The 18,177-nt window shown below is 42.9% G+C and overlaps 1 protein-coding gene across 13 annotated transcripts in view; it reads left to right on the forward strand.

Moving 5' to 3' along the window:
* SGCD (sarcoglycan delta) overlaps positions 1 to 18,177 on the forward strand; it is a 401,695-nt gene that overhangs the window by 258,048 nt on the left and 125,470 nt on the right. For 8 of the 13 annotated variants that reach the window (XM_084536004.1, XM_084536008.1, XM_084536007.1 and 5 more), the window contains one exon: positions 7,192 to 7,377. In XM_084536004.1, coding sequence (XP_084392130.1) covers positions 7,192 to 7,377 — 186 coding nt within the window. Of the gene's footprint in view, positions 1 to 3,234; positions 3,406 to 7,191; positions 7,378 to 18,177 lie in introns of those variants that run through there. The other 5 variants (XM_084536002.1, XM_084536003.1, XM_084536000.1 and 2 more) reach the window with 4 other exon arrangements.

Below are 18,177 nucleotides of genomic sequence, written 5' to 3' on the forward strand. Positions count from 1 at the left end.
ATGAGAGAGCCACAGGCACACCCTAAAATGTACATTTCTTCTTCTGGACCTTCCCAAGAGCAAAGTAGGAAGCAAGTGTGTCTGTGCAAATGAATAAATGGATGAGCACAGTAAACACATTATATGGAGGGAAGATGCAGCAGAACAAGGTTTAACTTTAGAGAGCATATATCCAGGATCACTGCAGAGACTTTACTCTGGCTCTTGGCACACGCTTAAGCCCACAGTTCTTGCTTCCTGCCATGCTGTTTGGGTTCCAGCCACATAAATCCATATTATGATCCTGCTTTGCACATTCCTACAAGTCGTATCTCTTTTCTTGGTACTGTGGGGTGAGAGTATGCTGGGACAGAAGTCTGGAAAGTATCACCTCCTGTAGCTTGCCTTCTGATTCAAACTCAGTTGATTATATCCCTCTCGCTGTTCCCACAGCCCCCTGTAGTCACACCTGCTGCTGGCTATTTTAGTGTAGTTCTCATATTTGTTCATCCTGCTTTGAGACACTCCAGTGGGAAAGAGCTTTTATAAACTTGGCACAGATGGACATAGGCTTATGATTGCTTCACATCATCTGAGTAGTGCAAAGGAACCAGTGTGTGAGGCAGCAAATACAGGACGATGTTTGCATGCAGTGTGAATGTACTGCTGCAAATCGGGGGGCTTTTTGTGGAAGGCATTCTTTGCTGGCTAGCTCAATATATAACTCACTGAAGTCATTTTTTTTTCTTCCTTGTTAACTTTTCTTTCCATTTTCTCTTTAATTCTAAAAAAGAAAAATATCAAGAAGAGGTAGCTATCAAGAAAAAGTCTGAAATTTGGAAGAAACACTCATAAATAAGAAAACAGACATGTTTGTCTTCTCAAGAGAAGAGAAACAATAGTAACATCACGTTGCTCACAGACTCTTGCAGCACTTTAGAATAAAATACCACCTTAGGTTTAGGAGAGACTATTCAGAGATGGAGCTGCCTGTTACTTTGTTTTGTTCTGGCAAACTCTAATATGTTTATAGCTTTTGCTGTAAGTGCTCCTTGAATGCAAAGCAGCAACTGAGCAGAGCAGAAGCCCCATGCTCAGCTTTTTGTTCAGTCCACCTTCTCAAAGCTCCTGGTTTATAAACTGAGGCTTTTGTGGTGCCTTTGTTGAATTTCTTGTTGAAATGCTGTCAGCCCTGGTGACTGGGGAAATTACATGAGCTTTTAAGACATTAAAGGTAGGGAAGAGCCTCAAGTGTTGAGGGATCGGGATCAGAGATGCTTTATGATGAATCCCCAAGGTCTCCACAGCTCCCTGTGCTGAGTGAGTCCAGTTTCCTAGAGATAGTTCAGAGATGGGAATGGCAAAAGAGGTATTTCTTAGTGGACTGTTGGACTGTTCAGACCAAGCAAAGTTTGTTGATGTGCAAATATCGGGCTGGATGTTTGAAAAACCCTGCATGTGACGTACCCTGATGAGAGAAACTAGTCAGAAAATAAGAAAATGTTATTTAAGATGTTTCCTTCCTATTTTTGTCTCTCTGGATGTGTAACACAGTGCTATGACACCCAAGAAATGTGTATTGACTGTTGATGGTCTTCACAGCTCATGGGAGAACCTGCTCCACATGTAGAGGAATGGCAACTATTGACAGAAGCAGAGGGACAAGCACAGAATGAGGATTTCAGTTTTGGGGACCATAAATCATTTTATGGTCACGATGCTGGTAGAATAACAGACCTGGGGGTGTCAAGCTTGAGAGAGAGTTTTATGGGGAGTGAAGAGGCAAAAAGTCTTGTTGATAGAAGGCTCAAAAAAGTGTTCTTCATGCCAAATTTTGTTCACAGTCACACTCCAGAAATGTCTGTTGTTTTGAATCTGGTGGATAGTGTGCAGATAAAAGGCAGAGAAATTAAAGAGGTTGAATCTGCAGAGCATTTAGAGCTAGCGAACACAAGTACATTGCCTTCCAGTGATATGACAGAGAACACCTCTGCGGGTTTTTTTCTCATTTTAGCCAAAAGAAAAGGTTTCTGTTTAAAAAAGCAAAGGGAGAAAGAGAAGAGGATGTCAGTTACATGGATACAAAGAGAGGGCAGATGTGGGAGATGTAGGTCCAAGGCCCAAGGGAATTTGAGCCCATCTCTCTCATCTCTAGAAACGTGTTCCTATCACCACGATACAGGTTAGCCTGGGGTCAGATGCTCTTGGTTTTTCTGATGAAACTGTTACACCTCGGTTATATGCAAGCAGGCAGCTAAGCAAACTTTCTGCAAGCACACCAGCACATTTGCTGTGCCAGCCTCTTTCTGGACTATGTTCACCTTCTGTATACCTGCTGATTTTGACTAGAGACCCTTTTGTCCCCTATAAGTATGGGTCTGGCTCAGCGCTCACAGTTTCCATGTAAAATTTATGGAAATCAGTTTGGCAAAAAATACATGGAAATAAATGCCACCTTCCCCAAACCTGCTGCATCCCCACCTTCACCACCCCTGCAGTCCCCACGGGAAATCTCCATCCCATCCAACCCACTTTGGTGCACAATCCTGCCAGGCTGTGCAAGGAGGAGGGGGGACGCAGCCCCATGCAGCAGGGTATGGGCACAGCCACAGCCACTGTCACTGAGCTAGGACTGGCCTCAGCAGTGCTGCAGTGCCAGCGGGGAGGTTGGCGTTTTGGCTGGGGACACAATACACCAAGGGAGGAGAGGTGTTGTGTGAGCTGCACAGGACTTAGGAGCTTTAGGTCTGTGAAGCAGTGAGTCATTTTGATGAGCTCTAGAGCATTTTCAGCTGTAAATTTCAAGTGGGCTCGAAAGGGAGAAGGCACCTTCCCCGATTGAATCCCCTTTCAGCCTCAAATTATTCTATTACTAAACACGCATGATTTAAACGCTGATCAAAGAAACCCCCATGGCACAGAAACGTTATTGATTCCTCTTGTTATGCCTCACCCTCTTGATAGCCCTCATTGAGCCTACAAAGCTGGCATAGCCAAGAAACATTACAGCTATGGTATTTGCAAGGGAAAGGTGTTTATCTGTCTTGGTGCACATAAAATGTTTTTTTCTGATGAACTGGTGAGCCAGGTTGTGTCCAGAGCAAGCGGTGTTCTGCCTGCGAGATGTTACTGCAGGGGCAGGAGGAGGCGGTGGAAGGGCAAGGGGCCATTTGATGAAGACCTAGTGGCACCCACTGCCTTAACTAGTGGCATCTGATGTGAGTTCTGGAAACCGAGTGCCAGTTCTGACTTGTGATGCCTTTCAGCTGAGACTGATTTCAGCTTTACTGAAGGAATGTGCTGAAGGTTCTTTGCCAGAAGGAGTCAGCAAGCAGTCAGTGTGGATCAGGGCACACAGTGCTGTTAATCTTCTGGTGTTCTTAATAAAATGGATAAATCTTTCTTGTCATGGATTGGATCTTGAAGGTATGCTAAAGTAAAAAGATGAATAGTTTATCTGACTGGGCTGGATTTTGTATTGCACTCTGTTTGCAGTGTTTGCATCCAGGGACTCTGTAAAGCTATTGTGCAAAAACTTATTACCCATTTTTATGGTTTGTTTTTTTTTTAACAGCAAGAATTCTTTGAAGAGTATCCAGGTTCCAGGCTATGCTTTTGTAGTCATGGTAATGCTGTCTGTGGCTAAACTGTGATGATTTGGCATCCTGTATTTTTTGTATGGTAAATGTGGTGCTGATAGTCCAACGTGGCGTACATGTGGTCGGAAGCCTTCTCGTGGCAGGCAGATGCTTTCAAGCCTGACTTTTGGGGAAGGAGTGCCTTCCCCCCCTGCTATATTTGCTTCAGTATTTTGTTTTCATAGCTATTATGAAATTAGGTAGTGCTTCCTAATAATAATAATAATAAAAAATCCCATTAAGCAACTAGCAGCCTTTGCCCTTAGCTCAGTAATTGAAAAGGGGGTGTACCTTGCTAAACAGAACTACTGGATATCCTTTCAATGTAATGCTTCTTTTCCAGTGCCTAATTTGCTGGTTATGCCTTCATAATATGAGTCAAGAGAAGTTGGTAAAATGTAAATTATGACTAGTGTACTTCTCCCTTCTGCACAAAACAGATTATTGATAGTGGGTGCTGCTTGTTCCTTAAGCAGGTGCCTTACAGTCCTTGTTAGCCTACACATTTGCTTAACATACCTTGGCACTCATCACTCCTCACTTTTTTCTCTTGCTGAAGAACTACAAACATGAGCATTTTTGCTTGGTAGCCACAATTTAGGAAAGAATGCTAGCTAGAAATCGTGTAGCTTTTAAGTGTAGCTGCATGAGAGCTTATACAGAGGGAATGTCCCATCTATGATTTTCATGTTGTTTTCTTGTTATAAATTTATACTGTATTACTAGGTCGTGTTCACCATGTGTGTTGTAGTACTTCAGTTGCTCTATCTCTGTCAGGGCAGCTGTGAGCTAAATATTTTATCTAAACCAGAGAAATTCTCAAGATCAGGCTCCTGCGTGGATGCAAGTTGCTTTTTGTGGTTATGTTCTGTTCCTATAAATTTCTTGAATGCCTGCAAAATTTTCCCCCACCTGAATATGGTGTTTTTGCTCTCGTAGTGATTGCAGGGGGGCAGTGGGAGGAAGGGAGGTGGGGAGAAAGAATAAACAAGTTTTGCAATAAATATTTTGAGCTGGGTATTTCATCCTGTTTCGTACTGGTCGGACCCCTTTCAAGATGTGAGAGGGTTAGACGTGCAATTTATTCATTTTCTCCAAGGGAGAGGCTGCATTTAATATGTGCTCTCCAGGATCCCCTGTTAAAATATTAGGCAATAAAATCCTTGACGGTACAGTAGTTGTTGTTATAATTTCCCTCAGGTAGTGCAAACTGTAATTTATTGTTTTTTAAGATTTCCCTTGCACAGGAGCTGAGTGATTGTAGCAGCATAAAGGCCTGCTTTTCTCCAAGTACATGTATTTGTTTGTGACCTCACTCCTCCCTTCTGGCAAGCTCTCTGCTGCAAAGCCCTCCACAGTTTACAGTTGCTGACTTAGCATCTGTGAGCCAAAAGACCCATGAAAACCAAGCTGGATCTGCTGTGAGCAACTTGCTTTGTGCCCCCTTGTCAAAAGCTCTGGGCCTGCCCCAGTGCTTTGGCTGGCTTTGCAGCACAGAGATGGGTACCCCAGTTGGTCTGAACAGCAGAAGGGATTTATGGCGAGCCCGCTTGCACCAAGGAAAACTGCTCTTTAGTACAGACATACCTTTCTTTTGTGATGCGTCCTTAATGCTAAATTGGCAATTGGCTGAGCCTACCCATGCTAAGGATGTGTTAGCTGGGGCAGGATAGGCTGGGGTTGTAAGTGAGGCATGGTTTGTGCCTGGATGTAAGATCCTTTTTTTTTTTTTTTTTTTTTTAGACACACCAAGAAAGTGTGTCTGGGGGGAAAAAAAAAAAAAAAAAAAAAAAAAAAACAAAAAAAACACAACAAACAACATGTCAGGCTTGCAGGCATGGAAGAGCTGGCTGAGGCTTACGTTACTGTAGTTTTGTATTGTTTTATAGTTTTGTGAGCATGTGAAGGCCCTTTGTTTGAGAGGAGGGAGCTCAGCCTGGCAGGGGAAAGGAAGATTACTGGTCCTTTAGGCAGTTCTTGTCCCAGTCATGTGGGCTTCAGCATTGGGACAACAAAGATAGTGCTAACTTCATCCCAAGAGCAGTGCTTGAATAAAAGTTGAGCCTGGGAGAAACTCACCTTATGTCGACCTTTTCATTGCAATGGGCTCTGCGTCATTGTCTACTGCACACTGTGTTTCATTAGGTGCTGGAATATAAAGCTATTAGCAAATTCCTCTAAAAGTAAGGAAAAACTCTGAAAATAATGGTAAACAAACACAAGCTGCTATCAATGAGCATCTTATTTTTACCATTGTTTTGTTCTGCCCTTATGGATCATGCTCCCACAGAGAGGAACTTCCATTGTTTCCCCCTATTTCACAATTTTTGTAATTCACTGAATGCAAGCATTGATGGCAGATACCCTGAGGAAGAAGCCCGTGATGTTGAATCAGTAGCACAGGAATGTGTCTGGTGGCTTCTTATCTATCTAAAGTCTCAAATTCAAAATATCCAGCAAACTGCACGTTATTAGAGATGATCTGATATCATCAGCCTGTGTGGCCAAGTCTGAAAATATATGAAGCTCTTCCCTGGGGGGAAGCCTGTGAAAGTGGCTTTCCACACTCTAAAGGTGGAGGGCAAGAAGGTGAACGCTTATATTCACGGGGCAAAAACACCTCTGTAGGAACATCCATTCACCACCCTCCATCCTTGCTGGTTGCAATGCCATTTAATGCTTCTGTCTTTCATCACCAGCGGGCAGCCAGACCCTGACTGCCCGCAGCAAGCTGGGTACCGGGGTGCACAGGGGTGGCTGTGCTCGCCTTGGCCATGGGGGACTGAAAAGCAAAATTTCCGGGGGATGCTGCCACACCTCATAGCCCTTTTGTTCTCCTTGGCACCAGGTTTCCTTCCTTCCCCCTTTCCTTGCTCGTGGCTCCAGTGTTGTCCTAGTATGCTGTGCCTGCCTGTCCATGGTGTCAGAGTTACTGTTAAATCAGTGTAGATATCTGGGGACAATTTGTTAGGACTGTGGTAGCTGGAGAGCTTTGTGCTTCAAGTTTATTTGGTTGATGAAGTTGGAGGTGGGGAGAAAAAGACAAACGTTTTCCCCTTGCCTTTTTTTCTTTGGCTAGAAGGAATGATTTTATTTGAGATGATTTTTTTGTTGTTGTTGTTGAATTAAAGCCTCTGAGAAGTAATATTGCATCTTCAAAACAAACTGCTGAACTCAACTTCTTTTACCAAATGCATGCAGAATTTTCCCCTCAGGATCCTTCGAGGCCCTGGAGTGCCAGCCTTGCAAAACCTGGGGCAGTGAGCAGAGTCATTTGAGAGTGATCTCCATAGGATACCTTTAGACAGCGTGCTTATGTGTGTTTATAAATATATACATCTAATACATAAATTTTTCTCAGCGTGGTACTGCATAGAGTAAGCAGCAAGAAAAATAATGCAGAACCAAGGTGATTGAAGATGCTGCCCAGCTGGTAAACTGAGAGAAAGAGGAGGGGAAACCAAACAAACAACTAAACCTATAAGAGGCACAGACACAAGTCCTCAGCAGTTTTTATCACTGGGTTTGTCTTGCTGCTTAATACACGTGGTTGTTTTTTTTGTGATTATTTCAGATGCCTCAGGAACAGTACGCGCACAGGAGCACCATGCAGACCTCGGAAGGACCCCAGGTATACAAAGTGGGGATTTATGGCTGGAGGAAGAGATGCCTCTATTTCTTTGTGCTGCTCCTAATGATTTTAATCCTGGTGAACCTTGCTATGACCATCTGGATTCTGAAGGTTATGAACTTCACAATTGTAAGTAGTGGGGGTTACCCTAAAAGCTGTGGGGAAAATGAGGGAGGGTTGTTTCTCTGTGCATGAATTCAGATATGGCTTCAATGGGTGTTTTAGTTGCTATGGATAGCTGTTGTTACAGGGAGGGGGAAAAAAAATTATCCAACAGTCCTTTTTTTTTTTTTTTTCCTCTCTGCTGGAGGACGACTCTTAGGGATGTTTGCAGAATTGCCAGGCTGAGGAATCAGCTCAGCGTCACAAATCACGTTCTTCCTTTGTGATTTTGTATCTATACACACTTTCGTATCAATACGTATCTATACACGCTTACATAAATACATATATACTTTTTTTTATTTAACCCTCCCCCCCATTTATTTATAATGTATTTTTAAATTAATGGATAAGGGTATTTTTAACTGGGGATTGGGAATGAGTTTGAGCCTTCCTCTTACGTGTTTTCTATTTTTCTCCGTGATTGGGAAGTCATTAAACTTGGTTTGTTCACGTACTGAAATGTATGAAAGGTCATACAAATGCAGTTCAAAAAGCTTCATAGAAGTAAGACAAAAAGACCCAGTGTCCCTGGGTGCAGTATTTAGGTGGAGCATATGCTTATTTTTGTTGTGTTTTGGTTGGCATGGGTCACCCGTGCCAGCACCACTCGCTTGCTGCACAGGCCCCCTGGGATGGAATAAGCTCTCCAGAAACCCCTGGAAAAACATAGGAGTTCTGTACTGAGAGGGAGGTTGCACTGGGGCAAATAGTGGTTTCTGAGCCTTACGTGCCCAGCACATTGCTTGAGCTCTGCTCAAACTTTTGGGGATAAAAAGGGGTGCCTTTTTTATAGGGTGAACTTTGCCCCCTTTGCTCAAGCACACCAGAAGTCAGGATGTGGCAAGCCTTTATACAAGGCAGGCCCTACCAGTTTTTCAGTAGGTAATTTGATCAGGCAGAGAGAAAATGAAATTACTTGTACCCAATTTTTTAAAACAGTTACTGCCACCCTGGTCAGGTGGAGCTATTTTAGGATCATTAGGATCTTCAAGAGAAACCAAGTTTGAGGCTTTAATCCTGGATTTACTTTGTGAGAGAACTATAAGGTTAAAATCTCCTAGACCAGTTTCAAGGACTTCCCCAGCTAGGCTCTGAAGTGAACAGTGCATTTGAAGTCTCCCAGCATTTCTTTCTCTGCTTTGGTCTTGTGAAGTCCTGCACAGCTGCGTCCAGTGTTATGTCATTAATGGGCCATGAGAATTGAGTAAACAAGCTCTGACTTACAGTATTTTGTCGGCTGGATACAGCATCAGGGGAACATGTAGAGTTCATTTTCTCTAACTTGTATGCTGTCAAGGTGTGCAGAAGGCTGTAATGCATGTATGCTTAGGGAGCAAGCAATTATAAAGCAGTAATCCACAAAAAGCTCCTGCAAGTGGGTGAAGGGTGAGCCAAACTGGAGCAATTAATTCTTAACCAGGCCAGTTAATTATTCTTATGAAATTGATGCCACTTTGCAATATATCTAGTGCTGAACTGTGGTCATTATATTAATGTAGTAGAAAAATTGGTATTTCTGAGGTGATAGTAGATGTGGTTGTATCCTAGTCATACAGACAGCAGTATGATTATTAGCCCAAGCATGAGATAGCAGGATTTCAGTTACTCGCTTTTTAGGAAAGAAACTTTATCCAGAATAATTGAAGTTTGGGATGCCAGTCCCATGGTTTTTACTATTTGATGGTGGTCAGTCTGCTCTCTGCAAACTGCTTGGGAAACCAGGTGAACTTCTGTGATCCGTTTGCCCTCACAGTCCACTCCTGATCCATTGCATTTTGTAGGCCATCTGCAGGAACATCATCTCCTAGGGACACTTGCAGAAACCTCCCCCTTCCAGCAGTTCTCCCTTCCCCACAAGCCTTTATGCTGGCTTTTTAGGGGGATGTGCTGATCTTCAAGCTGTTGTCTGAAACTATTTAAATTTCCTTAAATAGTCTGTCACCCTTTGTGACTCACTGGGGATTAGTCCAGGGTAAAGTATATTTGTGTATGTTTTTAGTTAGTTCATATGTTTTAAAGTTAGTGGGTGAAAAACAGCTTTTGGTGATGAAAACATAGACTGTAGCACCAAATCCTGCAATGGGAACTGCTTTATGGTTATAGGGCTCACTGAAAGAGTGGCAAGAGCCCAGCAGCCAAGTGTGAGCCCCTTATAGCTTAAAGTTACACCTCTGCTTAGCCCTGTTGGGACCTAATGTCTTGACCAAACAGATTACAAATAGACCAGGCAGGTCCTCAGGGATAGCTGGTGTGTTGTCTTGAAGAGTGTTTGGCTGAGGATGCTGCTTTTCTCACTGGTGAGGTCTGTGGGGAGTGATGGAGCTGGGCCTCAAGCCTGAGCCGCTGCAATCAGCTCTGCGTGTGGCTGAAGCTGGGGACCAGGAGGGCCTGTCACACTGCAGGTGTGGCCTAGCTGGTGCCAGTAGTGGTACAGACATAGGTTAAGTTATAGGTATGTTTACGTGGCCTCTGCTTGGTCCAGCAAGTCCTGCCACCTGTGGCACGTGTGTTTAAGAGGTGCTGCATGTGGGCACAGCTCCGTTCATCTGATCTGCTTTTCCTGCAGCCTCACCAGCTGCTTTGGATCCCGCTCTGCAATTCCTCCTGCGCTGCTCCCCGAGGCTGAGAAAACCACTTTGCTAAGTGAATTTTTAGAAGTACTTTTATCTCTAAATAACAAATGTAGGGATATTCTCAAATGAGGAGATGCAAATACGCAAAATCTTTAATTTGTTCCTGTTCTGATAAGAGGAGCTGGGAGATCTTCTGGGGCCAGAGAACGACTGGAGCAGTCAGTAAGCAGGAACTGCTGCTTAGGAGATCTGAGCTACCCCAGTGCTTGCAGAACAAAAAAAAAGGAGGAGAAAGTTTTATGGTTTTGTTGTTGTGGAAAACATATTTCCAGCATCTTCCCATTCCTGAGCTCTCCTCCCAAAACCAGGGTGTGTTCAGCTCCACAGGCCAGTCCTGGCACTTAGAAGAATGCAGTGAGTGCTCATAATAGCCAATAAGCACTCACTGTGTTCTAGTGAGCACAACAAACCTGCTCAAGAAAACTCAGGCATGTCCTAAATGCTGATAATGAGGTGGGAAGAAGGGAGGAGAGGAAGTGAGACAATCTTAGAGGGGGAAAAAACACCTCGTGTGGTTTCTACAACATGTTGGGCACTATTCATCCACTCCATGTCAAGCCCTGAACTCCCTTTCTGTCCCCTCTGCATGCCCTGCTGCTTCTACTCAGGGAGGAAACTCCTGTGGAATCAAAGCTTCCAATCTATGGCTTTAATATGCAAGGCATAACTAATTTATTCTAGGTTTTTCTTTAATGTGAACATTGAAGGCATAAATGTAAGTGTGGCTATCACTTTCTACACAGGACTGTCAAAGCAGTGTCATGTTCATGTGGAGCCAGTTGGTCACTGTCTAGTCTGTTCTCTGGTGCAGTCACTCAGTCCTTGTGCAGTATTTGATCCTCGATTTGTTTTTTAAATGATTTTCCCAGGCACAAGCTGTATGAAAACAGGCCTGGAGGGGACCTGAAACATCATCTGCCTGTTCTACAGCTGGTTCACACAGTCAGGTCCATTTATCCAGTTCATTTGCATTAGAGCTATGCTGCAGGAAGCTCTGTGAAGGTTGCTACCTCTAAACCTTACTTTGATTTTTAAGCCAAACCACAGAATTAATCTGAACTAAAGCCGCCAATTTGGGTTGAAACCCAAATGCACCCTGAAGGTCACCAAACCTAATTGAGGTAGAAACCACTATCCAGCACTAAAATTTCTGTTGATGCAAAGGTAAAGGGAATTCCATTTGGATTTTGGACAATGTGGTTTACACATACTGGGTTTGGGGAGAAAACACTAATGACTGTGGGTTGTGTATGTAACTTACCACTCTGTGTGCCCACCAGGCACTAGCTTAGGCTGCATCCTGCAGTGTTATGTGTTACTCAACCTTGAGCTATGCAGGGCTTGGTTGAGCCCCTCAAGGATCTGTAGATGCCAAGCTAATTACAAGGCTGGAACCAGAGCTTTTAATGATCGTCTTCTTTATGGTCCACCTGCATTAGCATCCAGCAATGTAGCTTGTTAGTGTTAGCATTGCCCATGACTGCAGATGAGCACATGCTATAAAATACTTGCCTATGAGATGCTGCATATTTCTGTTCTGTTGTGGCTATGTTTAAATGGCAAATGTCCAGCTACTTCTCTGTCCATCTGTCCATTTGCTCTGCCCTCGTGTTTGTCCACAGTTGCCTACTTGTGTACTTTGGACTCCATGCTCTTTGGGATAGAAACTGTTTACATACAGCATCCTGCAGTGCTATATACTGTAATAATAATAATAATAAAAATAATTTCCTACAAGTTGGATTGCAAGGCTTGAAATTCCTGAAGAACTGCTTTCTAAGAAACATACAGAGCAAAAACTGTAGGAAAGTCTTTATAAGGAAAATATTCTGCAACTTTGATATTCAGGAGAGAACGTTCAAGAGCAAAGGTTAACATCTTCCCCCAAGCCAGGAGAAATATGTGCTGCTTCCATATCTGAGTAAATCCATGCAGAAAAGCTTGTGCCACCCGTGCGTGCACCTTTGAGGAAGTGCAACATAGAAACGGACAGACAATAACATGTCTTGCTCTGTCTTCCTTAGGATGCAGAAGAGAAGGGGACCTTCCCTTCCTGGCCTGGTCAGGCTGTGATTGGGGTTCTTCCTAACCATAGCATGTTTCAACTCAGTTTTCTACTTCCAGAACCACACAAGGTTTTTTGAAGGTTAGGGTCTTTTAGAATAAGGTTTTTGATTTAAGTTGAACAAAAACAAATGACTGAGATGGTTGAGATATTTTTTTTTTGCTTCAGGCTGTATTCACAGTTGAAAAGATATGTTTTAGCATCACTGAATGAATTGTTAACAATTTAGAGAGACAAAATGCTGCTGTAGGTGGCAGAAAAGCTAAATATCATTATTATCTCACTTTCTTTATTAAAAGTTGATAAGAAAAATAAGCTTTTAAAATTTGGTTATGAACCGTTATTTCCAATACAATTACTCCCTCTTGTGTGTAAACTACCTGCCACATTTTAATTACAGGAAAACAGTAGGGTAATAACACAGCAGTAAGGATAGATCAGAGTTAGGAAAGCTCTTCTCTTTAATAGTCTGGATTCTTTTATTAATGATTTAAAGTAATAGTCTGTTCTAATTTTTTTTAATTGAAAATTGCCTCAGAATAAAATGAGTGTGCAGTTTGTATTCCCTCTTCATGATTTCTCTGAGGTCTTTTTTGGGTGCAATGGTAAAGCCAACTTGGGAAATAAATCTGGCCTGCTTTTCAGCTTCTGCTTTGGAGTGCAACTGAGATTGGTCAGCTAAAATTGTTAGACTTAATATTACTGTATGCTTACTGAGGAAAGAGTGAATATTTTTTTTTTCTCTCCTTTACATACATAAAATTATGCACTTTTACATTTTAATTCATGTTGCTCTTTTATAAAACAAGCAATTGTTTATGACTGCCCTTATTACCCAAGAGCTTTGTGTATTTTCTTTATTTCCTCATTCACATGTACTGCATCTTCTGATATAAAGATGTTAATCTTGTAGGCATCTGACAGAACCAGCAAGACTGTACTGTTAAGTGAAGAAGTTTCTATGGATGTAATCCTTAATCATTTAGGTAATTCGTTGTTCTTGCACAAGGCAGTCTGTGGTACACAGTCTGTTATGAAGGTAGATGGCCCTTTTCCCTCAAATACTTTGATTTGGGTTTCATGGAGAACTGAGGATTACGTGGTTGTGCTTTCATCCCAATGAACAAGCTTCCAGCTCTCGCTTTGCAATAATTTCTAAGCCACTGTTTGTATTCAAGCCCTCTGAACAGAAGCACATATCCAGGAGGCAGGAATACCTCAAGCATATTCAGTTTGTGTTTTACAGAGGCAGAAAAAAGCAGTCTCACTGGTGTCCCCACTGTGGAAGAAGCTGCTGCATTAGCTCTTGTGCTTGCTACCTGCTAGGAGTGGGGGGTATTATGAATGTTCCCCATGCCAGACAAAGCTTTTATCAGTGCTATTTTCTTGCCAGGAATTTAGCCCTGGGACCCAGATACCCTGGGATCCCAACATCCCTGCATTAGTACTGCTTCTGATTCGAAAGAAGCTGTCAGAAACATGCAGCAACGCCCCTCTTCTTGTACTTACAGTTCAATGTATGCATAAGGTAAACATTATCTGGCACATCTGCTCTATGGGCCATGTTGTCAAGACTGAATAGCCACTCTCCTGTATACCTCCTCAGCAGGAAAAAACATCACTGTATTAAAAACACATTATGGCTTTGTTTGGCTCCTTCAAGACCAGAGGGACAAAAATAATCGGGGAAAAGTGGGCAGCACAAACCACGCAAATCCCTGCTACTGTGAAGCTGAGTGTTTGGTTTGTTGCCTAATGCTTCATTTCCAGGCATTCCTGCCTGTGAACAGAGAGGGTCCTGGCTGCTGGTGCCCCAAGTCCTGGCCGTGCTGTGGGGAGTGTGATGGGAAGCGAGAGCAGCAGGACCAAGGGATCAGCTACCAAGGGTGGGCTGCACAGGGGGGTGAATCAAACTCTGGATTTCAGATCCTGCTTCTGCCACCTCCCTCCAGAGGGGATTGTTCTCAGCTTCTCTTTCATGTGAAGAAATAAGATATTTCACATTAGCATTCTTCTCAGTGCCAACAAAAGATCTTCAGACTAGCAGTTCTGAAGCAGAGAGAGATTTGTCTCTTAAGGAACATGTAAAAGGTATTATTATAAATGTGCAAAAGAACAAAAACAAGCTCACTGCTAAAATGCCAATAATCAGTTAGTCCTCTGAATAGCTTACAATCTGATCCCTCCCCATATTCTCACAGTACAGTAGGAGAAATGATTTAATTTGGGAATCTACACAGAAATGACGTGCCAAGCAGATCTTTGTAGTAAGTTTTCTGCTCCTCCTTCCCTTGTTCCCTGCATTTCTTTTTTCTTTGAGTTCCCTGCTGAACTCTCTGCATGTCAGAGAGCAGTGACCTTCTCAGCTTTGAAAACTGAGCAGTCATTTCCATAACAAAAATGTAATTCTTCTGAAGCACCTCTTCTCTGTGGCTTCCTTAAGGCGGAGATGCTTCTTGGTGTAGCCTCCACACCTCTTTCAACTTATGCTGTAACCGCAGAGCCATCAGCTTTTCAGAAAGCTGATGCTTAAAATGTTTCTTGGCATTTGGTCCTGAACCCCTGTTGTTTTGTATCTTGGGCACATAATCTGTGAAAAGGGGATCAAGGCAGCTCTCCGTCAGCAATGTAAATTCCTGTGCAAAGTATGAAGCAGAAGCCAGAGCTCTTTGTATGAAGCCCCAGTTTGCAAACTAACTGCTGCTCGTTAGCTATGACGAGCTTCTGTTTAGTCAAACAGGAGGAGAAGGGGAGTAAGAAAAGTGGCAGATTTTCCCTACCTTTGTGTGCATTTACCTTAAGTAATGTTCAGAACGGATTGTAAAATTTCACAGTTTTGTGGACAAAATTACAAATCTCTGCTTGTGTGGACTGTGTGCTTCCCCTTTCCTCCTGCAGACGCTATATTATCTCTTCTTGGATGCCTCTTCTATACTTACATGCTACCGTACCTGATTTGAGAAATGTCTTTAAGATACTCGTTAGTGGGAGCTGCCATTTCACGTGCCTGTTCTTCCAGAGCTCTGCTGTAGAGATGAGCTTGAATATACTATTTGAATTCATCACAACTTACATTTTAGTTCTGGTCATTTCCCCTTCAATTACATCTTCCCCATTACCCATCCCGCTTTTGCTGCCGTGGTCAACAGTAAGATGGACTGAGGTAATTATTTGTATTGAGGCCCGAATTTCTATGGGACTACACTCCAGTGCACTTGCATGAAGGACAACCTGTTAACACTGAAATGATATGGTTGCAGACAGATTTATAGGAGAGGAATAGATTTACACAGGTAATTCAGCCCTGACCTCTTGAGTTCTCATTACCTCTCATCCACCCAGCACTATTGCCCACCTCTTTCCTTTTCAAATGAGATCCAGTAACTAATAGTGAAGTTATGGCAATCTGCTATATGAAATTTGTGATTATTTGCATTTAATTAAAGGCTTCTCTTGAGAAAATGAAGGGCGGCTTAACCTCAAAGAAGCCTCTACATCTCCAGTAATTGCTTCTAATTGAAGTCTTTAGAGTTTCCACCCCACCACAGGAAAAAGGAAAAAGAAGTTTACTCCCACATACAGGGTCCCTGAAAATTATTTTATCCTCGTGTAATTAAGGTGACTGAGAGTTCTTGTAAAATATTCCTCAGTGTGGGTTAACCAGCTAAGATTAAATTTAGTTACTCAAAAGCCACCTTCGTGGCAAGTTTATGAAAAGTCCATGGGCGTTGTCCATCCTCTTGAACTGTCCGTGCTGTGTGAAGGTGTCCCCTGCAGCTGGGTGCTCCGAGCACAGGAGGTGCACACACACCTCTTGCTTAAGTCTTCCTGACTATTTTACATCCATCATGGGGTTCTGATGTTGTGTGGTTTTTGATGGCTTTTGGTGATATTTTGACTATAAGAGGAAAAAACGTGTGTTTCTGATTAGTAAAAGTCTGAGCTGCAAAGCCCAGGAGAGCGGCCCCACCAGTTTGAGGTGTGTGGGGCTGGGCAAGGCAACTCGAATCTTGCTCTTCTGACCATGAATCCAAGGCCCCATCCTTAGTTTGTGGTTGTAAGAAGCTGATCTTTCTCATGACAATATGTTTATAATTTGGCAGTTGATCTCAGCATGGGAATATGGGCCTTGGCAACCTTTCCGAGGATGCCCAGAGACCCAAATCACTTCATTGCCACATTAATCCTGATGTACATGGTGCATCCCTAAGGCAAGCACAGCATTTTATAAACTAGTGTGGCCTCTTCCCATCCGAGGCATGCTCCGAAGGGAGGGCACAGGTGTAGGGAACCTGTCCTGCTCCACTTGCTGAGGTGTGCTGGTCTCCAGTTGGCACAGTGGGCTGAGCTATGCTGGGTGCCTGGAGCAGAGCCCGCAGAGTGTCGTGTCTGGTAAGAGCACAGAGCCTTCCTTGCATTACAGCCACGGTCTCGGATGCAAGTGTGCAGCGTTTGAATTACACATTCTGCCTAATTACAACTATAAGCATTTTCATGCTGCTTCTGGCAGCACAATCATTCTGCCTGCACCCTTTGGCTCTATTAAAATCCCTTCTTGTATTACACATCTGAAAACAGGCATGACAAAAATAAGTGTGTGTGTTGTAACAGCAGATATGGCCATTTTCTGCTGTTTATCCTCTACGCTGAAGGTACAATGTTGAAAAACATGACTGTTCTGCTCTCCTGTGTTATTGCATTGTTCATTAACGCCTTGTATTGCACGAGTCAGTAGGAACATGTTTCTGATTTCTTATTTTTATGATCTTGAAACTTGTTAACATGGTGAAACACAAAATATCTAGATGCACTGAAATCTTTCAGTGACCTCTTAAAAGTGCTCTAGATGAGCCAGAGATGGAAATGTCGTTGTCAGTTGTAGACTTGTCATAATTTTTGAAGTTGCAGCTGCAATTAAATACATGAAAACGTACGTGACCTTCCTCTGATATTTCTTAGCAAGGAGATATGCTTGGCAAAGCGCACCTCTTCGTTACCTTCATTACTCTTCATTCTTAGGGAAAAAAAATGAAAAAAAAATGAAAAAAAAAATGTTTTAGTTCTGTATGCAGAGCTCTGAAATACTTGTATGTTGTGTAGGTGCAAGTCATATAGACGTGTGTAGGTGCTGAGTTTGATTGAGATTATTTAGTAGGGTGGTATTGTTTCTGACAACAAATACATCATCTTTCAAAATAAGACATTAAAGATCTTTGTTCTGGGAAACTAAGAAATGAAATGCCTCTTACAGTCTTTACTTCCCCTGCATGCTAGAAAGGGAATTCCTGCTCATTATATATGTGTGTGTGTGTGCACACAAACCACTTCTAAATTGTGCATTTACTTATGGAGAGGTGTTGTCAAATGGGATTGATAGAAGGTTTGCAGCAAAGCCGTGAATCTTGTGAACGGAAGAACCTTTGGGTGAGCAGCTGATGCCTGGGCTCTACAAGAAAGATTTGGTGGATCCCAGCAATTCTGCTGTGGTTTTACAGAGAACTGCAAGGTCTAGAAGGGAGAATGATTCAGTTCACCAGCAAGTATAGATTATAAAGCAAATTTCATCTTTGTTTGAAGCTACTTGTCAAAACCTATTGACCAAAGGTATTTGTCTTTGCTAGTATTATGAATGATTCAGTCTCATATGTTGCAGGAGAAAAATCCTCTGTGTTACAAGGCAGATGTGTTTAATTTTTCTTCTTCCCAGTGGAGTTACATTTATTGCCATTGCACCTTTCTTTTAATAGGAAGCTGTTCTGCAGAGCGGATTGCCCAGACAGTCCTTTTTTTCTTTTAGATGAGAATGAGGAGCTGTTACACATTCAGGGCTGAGATAACAATCTTCTGTATGGGAAGCCTGAGGCCGGTAAGAGACCTTGGTGCCACCGCTGCACTTGCAATGTCAGGAGCCCTGTGAGGCAGCGGGAGCCCATGGGAGCAGCACTGTGGCCGTGTTCCCCATCCAAGTAAGAAAGTCATCAAAATGGAAGGCATTAAGAGACTGTGCTACAGGAGCAGTCTGCACAAGGAAAGGGTTTCACGCTTTGGGGAAAAATCTGTTCCGCA

Source organism: Aythya ferina (assembly GCF_964211825.1).
Source record: "Aythya ferina genome assembly, chromosome: 14".
Lineage (NCBI taxonomy): Eukaryota > Metazoa > Chordata > Aves > Anseriformes > Anatidae > Aythya > Aythya ferina.